Source organism: Pelodiscus sinensis, chromosome 19, assembly GCF_049634645.1.
Source record: "Pelodiscus sinensis isolate JC-2024 chromosome 19, ASM4963464v1, whole genome shotgun sequence".
In the NCBI taxonomy this organism is placed as follows: Eukaryota; Metazoa; Chordata; order Testudines; family Trionychidae; genus Pelodiscus; species Pelodiscus sinensis.
This window is the reverse complement of record NC_134729.1, coordinates 1,930,962-1,945,696: the sequence shown is the minus strand read 5'-3', so window position 1 is coordinate 1,945,696 and position 14,735 is coordinate 1,930,962. Positions and strand designations below refer to the sequence as shown.

At 51.4% G+C, this 14,735-nt stretch overlaps 1 protein-coding gene across 1 annotated transcript in view; it reads right to left on the bottom strand.

The window, feature by feature from the left end:
* Positions 1 to 14,735, bottom strand: part of GALNT6 (polypeptide N-acetylgalactosaminyltransferase 6) — a 40,241-nt gene that overhangs the window by 9,669 nt on the left and 15,837 nt on the right. The window contains exons 3-5 of the mRNA XM_075901679.1: positions 11,654 to 11,826; positions 5,909 to 6,058; positions 5,421 to 5,655 (exon numbers count right to left, since the gene is read on the bottom strand). Coding sequence (XP_075757794.1) covers positions 5,421 to 5,655; positions 5,909 to 6,058; positions 11,654 to 11,826 — 558 coding nt within the window. The remainder of the gene's footprint in view (positions 1 to 5,420; positions 5,656 to 5,908; positions 6,059 to 11,653; positions 11,827 to 14,735) is intronic.

Sequence of the window (14,735 nt, the reverse complement as noted above, 5' to 3'; positions counted from 1 at the left end):
GTTCCTTCTGGCTCTGGGTTAGAACCAGAGAACACTAGAATGGGAAGGGACCTCGAGAGGTTATAGAGTCCAGCCCCCTGCCCTCACAGCAGGACCCAGCACTGTCCAGAATCACCCCTGAGAGATGTCTATCTATACCTGCTCTTAAATATCTCCAGAGACGGAACCGGTCTTAGGGACGAGCCGCAACCGCAGTTCGGCCCGACTTCCCTGGCTTTTTTTGTTTTGTTTTTGCTCGACAAATTTTCCCCCGTGGTTTTTTGGTTTTGTCCGGTATTTTTTTGGAAACCATCTGGCAACCCTACAGGCGAGCCGGGCGGTCGCCTGGGGCCGCCAATTGGTTAGGACCAGCCCCACCCATGTGACTTTGATTTCGTTATTTCCGGAGTTATTACATCGATTTTTAAAAAAACAGCGTGTAATCCTGCAGCACCTTAGAGACGAGCAAGAAATGCAGATGGCATCGTGAGCTTTCGTGGCAGCGATTTTAGTTACTTGGAAATAGCGTCGTTGCGTGGACACGCCTAAGAGCTGTCAAGGGAGCAGCTGGTGGGGGTGGGACTCGGGTTGATGTGATTCGGGAAGAGGAGCAGTCTAGAGCGTCATTGCTGTCTCGTCTGCCATCGCAGGAAGGCAAGCCAGCTCCTCTGCACTTCTCCTTGCTCCCTTTCTAATCGGTTCCAACTGAGCTTTACAGCGAACCGAAACGGCCTTTTACAAAACCTACTGATCTGCAGCGTCCTCGCCAGGAGGAGCCAGCGGAGTTCAGAGGCAGCCGCAAGCCAAGTTACCGGCCCTCGGAAAAAAGGGACCTTTATCGGGACACAAACTTCTCCCGCCTGACCTTTCCGCACCACGGAGCCCGGCCGGTTTTGTCTGGCTCTCGCAGAAAGGGCCGAGGGCCAGCATCGAATGTCCTCGCTTGGGAATTCAAGGTGACTCTGTGTCTGCCGGGGCAGAGACGGGGGACTGTCGTCTACCGTTCCTCGTGCCAACCTGGCAACAAGCTGGCAGGGTTTGAAAGAGGCAAAACAAGCTCTTCTCTGTGGAGCTGCAGAGCAAGGCACATCAGTGTCACAGGGACGTTACCCAACACAAAGACAAACCCAATCTTCGGAACTTATCTGGCCCCGTCACTGGAGCATTAAGCCGTGCGGCCCTTGGGGGCTGCCCTCCTTTTACCGAGGGGGAACGGACGCAGAGGACCGACTGAATCATAGAATACTAGGACTGGAAGGGACCTCGAGAGTCATCGAGTCCAGTCCTCTGCCCCCATGGCAGGACCAAATACTGTCTAGACCATCCCTGATAGACATTTATCTACCCTACTCTTAAATATCTCCTCAGATGGGGATTCCACAAACTCCCTGGGCAATTTATTCCGGTGTTTAACTACCCTGGCAGTCAGGAACTTTTTCCTAATGTCCAACCTAAACCTCCCTGGCTGCAGTTTAAGCCCCTTGCTTCTTGTTCTATCCTCAGAGGCCAAGATGAACAAGTTTTTTCCCTCTTCCTCATGACACCCTTTTAGATAGCTGAACAGAGCTCTCATGTCCCCCCTCAGTCTTCTCTTTTCTAAACTAAACAAACCCAATTCTTTCAGCCTTCCCTCATAGCTCATGTTCTCTAGACCTTTCATCAGTCTCGTTGCTCTTCTCTGGACCCTCTCCAATTTCTCCACATCTTTCTTGAAATGCAGTGCCCAGAACGGGACACAATACTCCAACTGAGGCCTAACCAGCGCAGAGCAGAGCGGAAGAATGACTTCTCGTGTCTTGCTCACAACACACCTGTTCATGCAGCCCAGAATCATGTTGGCTTTTTTTGCAACAGCATCATATTCAGCTTGTGGTCCACTATAACCCCTAGATGCCTTTCTGCCGTACTCCTTCCTAGACAGGAGGAGAGGTTTGTCGGGATGTGATGCTCGCCGTGAACGGGCCTCATGCTGGCAAAACCGCGCTTCGGGCAGGACTGTGGATTCCAGCCCCGGTGTACAAAATCGAGTTGGAAGAGGAGCAGTGGTACGCCAGTCACAAACTAAATATCGGCTAATTGAATACAGGTGGTCCCCAAGTTACAAACGCATCGACTTACGACTGATCGACCTTATGACCGACCTCCCATTAAGAGCATTGCAGCCAGTCCCCGAGTTACGAAGGCGCGAGCCGTGCTTACGAACAGTGCGGTCACATTTAAATGACTGGAGTCCGACTTACGACCAAGTGGTTGGGATGTAACTCGTTCGTAAGTTGGGGACTATCTGTAGTTGAATAACCTCATGAATTCTTAGTGGTTAGTCGGCTATTCGATAGTCCCCAGAGGGCGGGGCCGGCAGCCAGTGCCCTACTCCTGAGAACCCCCTGCCACTCTGCGCGGGGTGCCAGGTGGGAGCTGGTCTGTGAGGGTAGCCAGTCAAAAACCAGCTCCCCTCACGGACCAGTTGCCTGTTGCCCTGGACTGCTGCCTCCTGTCCGGGGAGCGGGGAGGGAAATGTGTATAGCCTACAGCATTAAACGATAAGCTTTTGCTTATTGGATAATCGACTACACTATTACATCCCTATTGCAAACTGCACTGCCTCATGACCTGGATGCCAACAGCGGCCAATGCCAGGTGCCCCAGAGGGAGTGAACAGAACAGGGAATCACCAAAATGATCCTTCTCCTGTCATCCATTTCCAGACAAACAGAGGCTCAGGACAGCATCCTTACCCATCCTGGCTAATAGCTATTGATGGACCTAACCTCCATGAATTTATCCAGCTCCTTTTTGAACGCTGTTAAAGTCCTGGCCTTCACATCCTCTGGCAAGGAGTTCCACAGGTTGACTCTGCACTACATAAAGAAAAACTTCCTTTTGTTTGAAACCTGCTACCAGTTCATTTCCTTTGGTGACCCCTAGTTCTTATGTTATGGGAACAAGTAAATAACTTTTCCTTATTCATTTTCTCCACACCAGTTGTGATTTTATAGACCTCCATCACATCCCCCCCGCCCTCATCTCCTCTTTTCGAAGCAGAAAAATCTCAGTCTTTTTAATCTGTCTTCATAGGGCAGCCGTTCCAAATGCCTCATCATTTTTGTTGCCCTTTTCTGAAGCTTTTCCAATGCCAAGAGATCTTTCTTGAGATGCAGCACCCACATCTGTACGCCATGTTCCAGATGTGGGCCTCCCATGGATTTATCCCCTTTGGAATGATTCCTAACATTCTCTTTGCTTTTTTTGATAGCTGGTGGCACAGGGAGTGAATGTTTCAGGTGACATGGAGGGAGAGGGGTGCCTGGTGGGAAGGAAGCCTCTTCCCAGGTTTGACTAAGAGGGAGCCGTTACGAACTTAACTTCTACAAATGAAAGGCGCTTTTAATCACCGCAGGCTCCAGACGAGCCTTGCTTTCTGGCAGAGTCTCTCATTAAGAGCCGAATGACTGTGTCCTTTCATCTTTGGCCTTATCTCAAAAGCCCTGACATCCGAACGCACCGTCCGTCCCTGGGTGGGGGGAGGGAAGCGGCTCGGTCTATCTTCCGAAAAGGCCCGTTGGCTGTTTGCGCGGAGAAAGCATGAGAGATGGATAGGAACTGCTGCCCCTCACCAAACACAGTGCTTGTGGCAATGCTGCGAGTTGGCGACACTCGTGGCTGTGGCCAGTGCAATGGTATTGGTTCATTTCCAATTAAACTGACTATGCTAGAAGCAGCATGGCCTAATGGCTAGGGCACAGGACTAGGAAACTCGGGTTCAAATCCTTGCTCTGCCACTGACTCCTTGTGCGACCTTGGGCAAGCCACTTCGGCCGTGTCTACCTCAGGAATGTGATTTTTAACCGGGGGGGGGGAGGGGGGGGGGACTGAGGCAGCCCCAGTTGGCCATAGGCCCGGTCGCCCCACAGGCAGGGGTTGCTCCAGCCGGGATGCGAAAGCCGCCCCTACCTGCAGGGTTCCCAGTCAGTGCTGAAGGGCTGCCTGCAATTCTAGGTGGGGGGGAGAGCCCAGCATTGGGGGGGGCCTGACTGGAGTGACACCCTCCCCCCCCACACACACACTTGCCTGCCTCCCCTTTAATCAGTTAAGCAACGTGTTTCACCAGTTAACCGATTAAACGGGATTTTACATCCCTAGCGTACACTAGAGCAGGTTTGCCAGTCAACGTGAATCGCTTAGGTCCACAGAGAGCTATTACCGGACCCAGTGATACAACCGTTCTCCTGTGGATGCTGCTACACTGGTATAAAAAGTGCTAATATACCAGAAGAGCTTGTTCCTATATGGGTAAGGGAACAAGCCAAACTGGAATGAAGAACTTTGATATCAAACTGGGGTTGTACCAGTATTCTCCCAAGCCTAGTTATTTGATATTTTTTAAAAAAGAGTTTCTATGAATCATATGGATGTTTACTGTTAAGCACTTTTCCTAATTGTGAGACATTACAGGGGCTGGGATCATGCAAGGAAGCGTCACAATTTAACGAGAGGAGATGCTGAGATTCATAAAGGTAAAGCTTTATCCAGTAAAACCAACACAAAAGGTCACACTCACGTCAGAACCACGCCCCAAATACCCTTCCAGTCAACTCCAACGAGTTCTCCGCAGCATTTCTCTCACTTCACCTAAGTTTCAGTCATTATTGACAGAAGTCTGTTTCCTCGCTGTGTGTACGTATCGTGAAATGGATGTTTACTGACAAAAACGTAACCCTTCCATGCCTCGGGATAAGTATAACTGATAAAACAAAAACCAGTGTCCTGACTGGACAGGCATATCTGTGTTTAGTCTGGCGCGGAGAAGAAATCCTTGCAACTTGCTGGGTAAAAAAAGCCTCACACAGAGGCTAGTGTTTAGTAACGACACCCTTCGCCTGCCCAGTAGGACCAAACATTCCTTTCCAGCAGTGCGTTTTGGGGTACTATAGCACATACCATTTTTATTTGTGGGTGTTATCGTTAGGGATGAAAAATCCTGGTTAATCGGTTAACGGGTTAAATGTTGGGTTAACCTAGCGTTTAACCGGTTAACCGAATAAGCAGGACCCAGGCGAGGGACCGTTCCAGCCTGGATGAAGCTCCCACATGGGGGATGGGGCTGGCTCTGCCAGTTCCTGGCCCTCACCGGAGCAGCTCCTCCCTGCGGGGTACTCGGGCTGTACCCATTTCAGGCGATGCTTTCTGGTTAACCTTTCACATCCCTAGTTACCATGACACCTGGAAGCACCAGTCATGGCGAGAACCCCGTTGTGCTAGGTGCTGTACAAACAGAACAAAAGATCAGTCCCTGCCCCAAGGAACTTACAGTCTAAGACAAGAGACAGGAAACGGCTGCTGACAGACATGGGGAGTACCCGGAACCAGGGACAACGCTAGCCAATAGACGCCGCGGTCTCAGAAGACAGCAATGCCGTAGACACATTCCCCCCGGCACTTACTTGATGGGGTATGTCTCGTCTTTTCTTCTTTGCTTCTCCTTGGCCGGTATGGCCTCCCAGCCGAAGGTCAAACTCCAGTCAAAGTTACCCCGGCTGTGCTGTTTCCCGTATTGGATGGGCTTGGAAAACTCAAAGGTATTCAGGTCGATGGTGGTGATGTCCGGACTCACCACGGCAGTGGGCTCCTCGGCGATCCGGGATAAGAGAGGCTCCAGCCAGCCGTGGAAACACTCGCCTGAAAACACAGCATGAAAAAGGAGGGATTTTGACTCTACTCGTTAGACTGCAAGTCCCGATGGGCCCGGATTCAAAGGGGCGAAGCACACACAGGGCTAAGTGTTGACCTAGCTCTCGGCACAACGGACCCCATTTCTGCTCTGCGTGGCTCTGAGGGCTGGCGGGACGACGCAAAGGTGACAGGGACGGATCATTTGTCACAACCGGGGTTCCAAAGCGGAGGCCAGGCCGAAGGGCCCAGCTTTACTTACAGTGAGCGTCCAGGAAAGTCAGCACTTCTCCAGTGGCGACGCTGGCGCCCAGCAGCCGCGCCGTTATTAACCCTTTCCTCTCCTGCTGCCGTACCACTCGCACGATCTGCAGCTGCTTCACGTAGAGGTCCAGCTGGTCTTTTAAGTGGTCTGAAAGGGAGAGAGGGTATCGCAGGCCCCGTCAGCGCGGCAGGTCTGACCTCAGAAGGCCACTTTGCAAAGGCCAAAGCGCAGCTCCCACTTTACAGAGAAAGAATTGAAACCAGACTCCTATCCACTAGGCAACACTACCTCTCCAGGGAAGGAGGACTGCCTATCCTCAAGGTATCCCCCCTTCACCTCTTCCCTGAGCTCCTTTTGCCCAGGGCGAAGCAATTAGCTCTGCTGATGATCCGGAAGCATCAAAGAAAACCTCAATGATTTCCTGAGGTCTCTTCCAACCCCGATTCAAAGTTCTAAACCCACAGAACACACCGTGGAGTTGATACACTTGCACGGAACACAAATGGAAGCTCTGAACACCCCAAAATGTGTTAATTGCCCGGGCTGATCCTAGGTCTGATCCTCACAGAACACGCTAAATCCAGGACCATTTTCCAGCAATTCTAAAAATGAGAGTTTGTCACCCTCTTTCCCCCAGCCCTGTGAGGACAAAAAAATCACCCAATATTTTCTAGAGCCAAGGATTCAAAACAAACTTCCTTGACTTTCTTCCAGCTCCTGGCCCACTAAGGCTAAGTCTAGACCAGTGTTTATTTAAAAAAAAAAAAAAAAAAAAGGTTGAGAAAGTACCCTTTTGTCAAAAAAATAAGTACCCCCCCCTTTTTAAATTATAAGTACCCCCAGAACCTACAGTTTTCAGACACAACATTTTTTTCTACCATTGCAACACATGTGTTTAAACAACTTAATCGTAGCCGGGCGAGTGATGACATTGAGTGTAAAAAGTACAAAAATAATAAAGCGCAGGAAAACTTAAAACAAAAATTCAGTTTTCGCCAAATTTCAGTTGTGTTGACGTACTCCCCAGACTTCTCTCGAGTACCCAAGGGTACTCATACTACTGCTTGAGAAACACTGGTCTAGACTACGGGGCTTTATTGGAAAAAGCTTTTTCCGATTGCTTTTCCGGAAGAGGCTTTTCCACCGTTTGGCCCAGTCTAAATGAGACCAAATGGCAGAAAAGTCTCCTCTTTCGGCAGAGCCCTTATCCCTCATGGAATAAGATATACAGGACTCCCCAAAAGGGCACATTTGTTCTTCCACTTGTTTCCGCGGAAGAACAAACGTGCTCTCTGAACGCAGTGGGGTTTTTCTGGGATACCTCTGGTATCCCAGACAACCACCATAGTATAGATGTAGCCCAAGAGTCAGGTCTAGCTTGAGACAAAACATGGAAAAAGAATAAAAGATGCCTCCCACCAAAAAAACCCAACCCCCCCCCCCAAAAAACCACACTTTTAAAATTTATTCAAGTGAAAGTGGGCCTTGGTGTGGAATGCACCCTACCCCCTGAACAAAGGGGCTCTTCCTGAAGCTGAAATCTCTCCTGCTTTCTCTCCCATCAAAGGGTGTGTCCAGACTAGAGGGTTTTTTTCAAAAGAAGTGGCCTTTTTTCAAAAAAAAACTTCCCCTGCATCTCGACTGATGTCTCATTCTTTCGAAAAATCGAAAGAACGTGGCAGTTTTTTTGACCGCAGAAAACCTCGTTTTACAAGGAAAAACGCCTTTTCTCGGAAGTGCTCTTTTGAAAAAAGGCGCTATGTAATGCAAACTGTGCTTTTTCGAAAGAGAGCATCCAGACTGCCTGCAGCCTGTCCTACACTTATTCTTCCAGCACCTGTCAGGCAGGGCAGTGCTGGTATCCCCATTTTACAGATAGAAACAGAGGCAAAGGAACTTGCCCAAGGTCATACAGGCAGCCTGTGGCAGAGAAGGAATTGAACGCAGACATCCGCGAGTTCCAGCTAATGGCAGGACCATAGTTCTGGGTTTCTGCAGCATGAAAACAAAGCCTTAGAGCCCATCACAAGCAGGGAAGGATGCTCTTGCGGCACCTCCGAAGTCTGAACCTGGCCCCCCGGCTCTTGTGAGCGGCAACACAGCTGCTGCCTGGCTCAATAGGAAGTGGTGAGCGGAGGCCGAGTTTGCCACTTCTGTAAATGTCAGAGAAAGGCAGCTGCGAAGCGGCACTCAGGTTTCCTGGTTACGCCCGAGCCCACGGCCCCAGCACCTGGGCTGCAGCAGGAAACCGTGGCAGAGCGGATACGTGCCAGCTACGTTAGCAGGCGTGTTTGCAAAGCCTGTTGGCCTGCTGAGGGTTCTGTCCCCGGCTTTTGTGGCCGGCTGGGAGAGTCACTGTCCAGCTCTGCTCTTTGGTTTTTCCTCCCACCCTCACTCTCTGTACCGCACCTAGCACCGTGGGGGCCGTCTTTTCAGTAGAAGCTACTTGGTGCTCCGCTGTCATCAACAACAGTTGCTGCTCGAATGCAGGAAGCTCATCCATCTGGGAAAAGCCATCGGTCACAGAAGTAGGGTGATGCATTTAGAAGGGGAAAACCCCACGTAATACTACTTGGTGCTGAAAGAAAAACTAACTCCGTCCTATCAACCTCCTTACCCCCAGCAGAACCCCCCCACCCCCCGAACAAGAGTTACAGGCAAACTACTGGACAGCACTGGAATTCCACACAAGACTTTATATTTCAGGGGACAAAGTCTTTCAACCAACTGGGCATGTGCAGATATTGAGCCGATTAATCTAATAAAGTGACCCGGGAGCTTTATAACTAAGTGCTAAAGGGAAGTGTCAAATGCCAGGTCATACTTCAGGGAGATACTAGTTTTTCACCCATTCAAGAACGTAGAAGGATCGCTGGAGCCTTGGAACATCGTCTCTGGCTGCGCAGGGGGCAGGCATCAGCTGGCTGCATTGCGGGTTACAGCAAGGACCATTGTTGCCACACAGATGAACACTTCCCCGCAGAATGTAGCAACAGAAGAGCACCCCGTGTTGTAACATTTAAACTTGTTCTGAGAACTGAGGCCAGGTTATACCAGACCCCGTCGGCGTAAGGTACGTCCCTCCAGCTACGTAGAATCCATCACTGGAGTTGGCTCACCTGAAGCGGAGCTTGTCGGCATCCCCACAGTGGAGTACCGGACACCAGCGGGGGTGCCCTCGGAGTTTGATTTAGTGCGTCTTCACTAGACGCGCTAAATCAAACTCCGGAAGATTGAGCGTGGCATTCTCCCATTTAGCATAGATAAGACCCAAGTGGGAAGCACTACACAAGACACACGCCATCCTCTCGCTAAACCTCTTTACCAGCCTGCGTGCTGGTGGACGCGCAGTCAATAATGTTGACAGGACACTGGATAGAGTGCAAGGCCTAGGCTACACGACCGTGGGCCGTTGATCTAAGTTACGCAACTCCAGCTACGTGAATAATCTACCTGACGTTGCCGTACTTAGATCATCCTTCCTGCGGTACATAGACACCTAATGCTCTTCTGTCCACTCCACCTACTTCTCGATCTGGTGAAGTACTGAAGTCGATGGCAGAGCGCTCGCTAGTTGATTTATCACATCTATCCCAGACATGAGAAATCTACTCCTAGTGGATTGATTGCTGCCTGTCGATGTAGCAAAGCCATGCCCTAGTTAGGCCCTACTGATCTGCGGGCGTGACCATGGGCGAGTCCTTTCCTGCCTCAATTTCCCCTCCCACCTTGTGTTTTATGCCTTTAGGTGATATGACAGATGGCAGCGTGGCGCTCTCCGTGCCCACAGCAGCGAACAGGGGCTGTCTAGCTGCGGCTTTGCTATTATTGGTTTGCAAAGCAGATCAATTCAAGCTCTCTTGGGTATAGTTATACATGCGACAATCACATCCCTCCTTGGACGGCAGTGTGGACACACCTGGGACCTCTACACAGCATTTTGCAGTTTGGTGCTTGTAGGTCCCACCATCATACAAACACAAATAAAATAAAGCCATGCCACAGATTGAAGACAACAATTCGCACAATGTAAATTTCACCTCCTCTCTAGGCCCACCTGGTGCTCGTATAAACACAGATCCCAAAATAAGGGATCTATTTGGTGCTCGAAAAGGAGTTTCAGACCCAACTGGGTTTTACCCAGACAGTCCTAGTTTTGACTTGTGTCTAGTTTTCAGGGGTCTGGTTATTAACCGGAAAGTCAAGTCAAAAGGGGGACCTGGCAGAGTCTGTACTGAGTGGACATCAGAAGTCTAGTTACCGTGGGGCAGCAGAGGGTGCTGGATCATTAATTCATATCAGCTCCTGTTCAGCCTCGACCACTTCCTACCTGCAGCCGCTCCTGTCCCAGGCCCGGAGTAAAGGGAGCCCAGCTGGGAGTCGGGAAGGGCGGATTAAGTGACAGGGACAGGGCCTCTAGGGTAAGTAAAAAGGTGGCAGCCCTAGCTTCCACGCTGACGAGGCAGCATACGGAAGTCTGTGCACGACAGGCCACGTGGCTGCCCATTCCTATGCAGCCAGTGGAAGATATTTGCTTATCCCCACCCCCAACCCCGGGTCCAAGCCTGGTCTCCTGACATCTAGCTCTGGGCAGACCGGACGCTGAGCCGCGTGGTTCCGTTTGCCGTGGGTGCCACTAACAGATTGAAAGTGGCAGTTTGCAGTGCAAGCAGGGCATCGCCACAGAGGGAAAGCAGAACGCGCGCGGTTTATAGGACGTGGGCGGGGCTGCCAGCCTGCACAGTTCTGTGCAAAGGTCGGATTAAGAAAAACCACGCGGATGATTCTGTGCAAGGGCAACCCAGGAGAAGAACCAAGCAATCCGCCACGACCAAGGGGATCGTCTGAACGTGACCAACCCCTTGGAATTGTGCCTCCCTGGCCCGTGGAAATGGAAAGTGGCACGTGGCCCAAAGTAAGGCCCGATGAGGACTGCGAGGCCAAAAATGTGACCGTCCCTCCCTAACTGCCCCTGCACAATCGCAGGTAGGAACCTGCGGACAGGCCTCTGCTAGTAGGGTTGCCAGGTGTCCGGTATTCAACCGGACAGTTCGGTATTCGTGTCCCCTGTCTGGTTAAAAAACAAAACAAAAAACAAAACAAACAAACAGAAAATACTGGACATGTAAAACGTCCGGTATTTGCTATTTCCCTTGGACGGAAGCCCAGTGGGGACAATTTTCCCCTGCCACGTCTGGCTAGGGCAGGGGAGTGAAGTGCTGAGCCATTTAAAGGCACAGTGTTTTTGTTTTTTTTGTTTTTTTGGCTCAACAACTTTGGTCTCCTTCCCTCCTTTTTTTCCCCCCCTCAACAGAATTTGTTCCCCAGTGGGGGTTTTTTTTGGGAGGGCGGGGGAGGGGGGGGAAGGTGAGATGTTCTGTATTTTTGGTTAAACCATCTGGCAACCCTATCCACTAGGCAGGGGATTGATGCGGCAGCGATCGATCCACCGGCCATCGATTTATCACATCTGCGTAGACACGATTAAACGATCTCTGAGCACTCGCGCCCGTCGATGCCGGCGCACCACCAGGACGAGAAGAGTAGCCGGCGTCGACAGGAGAGTGGCCTCTGCCGACCTTGCTGCGTGCAAAACGCCGCGGTAAGGGCACTGACTTCAGCGACGTCGAGATCGGCGGGGCGGGGGGGGGGGCGGAGAGAAGGAGGCGCCGGGATTAGGGTAGACGAGACTCAGAACTTGAAGGTGCTACCCCGCCCCCCCAGCACCAAAGCCCCACTCACCATCCGTGCTGGCATCGTCCACCAGAATGACCTCCTTCAGCAAGACGGCCGGGGAGGAGTGCAGGACGCTGTACACCGTGCGGAGCAAGGTGGACCAGGCCTCGTTATGAAAGACGATGATGACGCTGGTGGTGGGCAGGGGCGGGCAGCGCTTGAACTTTTGGTCAATGCACCTACGAGAGAAGCGGAGGCGAGTGAGCGAGGGCGCCGGTCACGCACGGTTGCCCTCTAGACCCTCAACCTAAGCGTGGCATTTGCTGCGGCCGACAAGCAGGCGTGAACTTTTAGCCTGCCTGGTTAGATCCAGAGGTCCCAGACTGCCAAGTAAATTTCCCTGTCCTGCAAAGATTCAAGGTCTTGGGGTGTGTGTGTGGGTGTGTGTGTGGTTTTTTTTTTTTTTTTAATTATCCTGCTGCATCAAGAGAAGAGACACCCCCCTTTTGGTAAGTTTCTCCAAAGAAGAGACGAGAGGTCACCTGGGAGATGGAAGAACCCAGTTTCGAACCCTGCTCCAGGCAAAGCAGGGACCCACCTCCCCCTCAGATACAAGCCCCGGATTCAGAGCAGGGATTTGAAGCTGGGCTCCCACATCCCATCTGGGCGCCTTTCCAACACCATGGCCAAGTGGGGAACCGTTAGTGACACATACGGCTGTTTGGGTCAAACACAGAGTTGCTTTCCCTTCTCCGCCTCCTTTGCTCTCAACGTAGGCTCTGCTCTATAGCCCATTCCCAATCTCGCTCCTCCAGCGGGAAAGGGTTACAAGCCCCCTTACCAGGGTTCCCTCCAATTTTTTTTCCTATATGTGTGCAGAATAAATTTTGTTCTGTGCACCGAGGCATGTGTGGATGTGCACCACCAGTAGAAACTAGGGATGTAAAATCCTGTCTAAACAGTACGTTTAACCAGTTCACTGATTAAAGGGGAGTGGGAGGGATTGGTCCTGGCCGGGCTGGAGTTCCCCGCCCCCCTATGGGGCTAGGGCAGCTCTCCACCCAGAGTGGGTTACTCCAGCCCAGGCCAGTTAATCATTCACATCCCTAGTAGAAACATATGCTTCGGGTGCTTAGTTAATCAGCTGGGTGGCATTTGAATCTCCACCTGCAGGGAACCCTGCCCCCTACAATCACGGTTAGGTGAGTGGATACGTTTAAACCAGGTTCCTACAGCACAGAGACCACCAAACTGCAACTCCTGCGGCCGAGCTTTGTCCAGTCTTGATCTCTTTTAGACTCCTCCGCTACTGCAGAATCTGAGTCTTTCAGTCGATGCAGCCTCCCAAAAATCTCACTGTCCAGATAGGAAGAGGAGCACAGGTACTAAGGGACTTGACCAAGGTCACACAGGAAGCCTCCGACAAAGCAGGGAGATGAACCCCGCTCTCCTCAGTTTCCCCACCAGACCGCCCTCTCTCTCACATGGCTCGTGCTTCCGGGTGCCTCAACAGGACCCTATTCAAGTACTGATTCCGGCATCCCAAAGTTCCTAGACATCTGAAAGTCTTTCCTGGTTCAGTTCATATAATGCCTATGGAAATCGGATGCGCAATTACGTTTCCGCAGTCGGCTACAATACTGCTTTTGGAAGAAGAAAGCTGGGAGCTCCCAGCTACGGCCCGTTCAGATTTCCCTCTGACCTGCTTCTGATCTTCATGCGAGGGTGCCAAAACGAGTCACGAACTACGCCGGGACGAGTGCGAAAAAGAGTAATTCCTTTTCTTTGGACTCGGCTGCCTGCAAGCCCCGCTTGGAGTGTCCGGAGGGCCCCTTCCTAGCGGAGCCAATTTCTGCAGCGCGGGCGCACTCTCGTTTCAATGGGTTTAGGCCTTTCCGGTTGGCCGAGCAACATCCCTGCACTCCCCCCCGCTCCCAGGACTTCGCCGCCTACCATTGTCACAGCCACACCTGCCAGGCACGGATAATAGCCGGACAGGATACGCGGTCTGCAAGCCGAGGCTGGGTTTCTCACCCAGTGTTCCAAGCCGTTTGCTTGGTGGCCTCTCCTAACCTCCCTCCCGGCAAGGGGGCAGGCCGAAAGCTCAGAAAACCCGGTTTGAGACCACGGGGAAGGTCAAGCCAAGACTCATGTCTGACTCCGCCAGCCCTGGCAGGAAGGCAGGGGGCTGTTCCACTCTGCTAAGAAAGAAAAATGGGAGCAGGCAGAGCGGGCTAGAAGTAAAGGGAAGGAAAAAAAAAAAAAAAAAATCGATCAAACCCGAGGCTGCCTGGGAACAGGGAATTAAGTTTTTTTTTTTGAAGTAGGCAGACTTGCCTTTTTCTTTTTTTAAAAAAAGGGGAGGGCCGTGTCTGCGCTAGGAGATTTGTGTTTGCTGGTGTTTAACAAAGGACACCAGGAAGGAGAAAAGCAGGAGAGCGCCTGACGCAGAAGAGGAAAGAATTGACGCCTTGGGCTTCCCACGTTGTCTCCTGCAGGGAGATTTCTTGTGGCTTTGCCTTTCTTTCAACTGGGCCTACTAATCAAACTGGGCAGTGATATTTTTGGGAGGCTGAATAGCCGCATCCCTGCTATCCAACTCAGGCCAGCTCCAGGCTAGACCTGGGTCAAGGTATGCAACTCCAAGCTACATAAAATAATGGAAGCAAACTCTCCTCTCAGCTTCCCTTACTCCTCATGACTGCTGTAAGTCTTGGCGCCGACCGGAGCCACCCTCAGCATTTGATTTAGTGGGTCTTAACTAGACCCACTAAATCAAATGCCAGAAGACTGATTTCTGGTGTGTGAAAACGTGGCCTCAGTTGACCAATCATGTGGCTAGGGACTATGTCACATCTGTCACTGGCCAGTGCACGACAAGGTCATTAGCGAGGTCAATGTTCTCTTGGCCTTTGATGCTCATTGAGCGGAGAGTTGGTTTTTGTTGCCAAAGTGGCACGGGGGTAACAAATAGGAAAAAGAAAAAAGATCCCCCAGGTGCACAAGTGCCAGGCATTTATATAGCGGCACTTCCGTTGAAACACTTCCGTTTAGTTCAGAGACCATTGATTCAGCTACATCAGTGCAGCTTCTATAACTGACAGAGCTCCAGAAACAGAGCACACACTTGGCTCTATCCACGTACCCC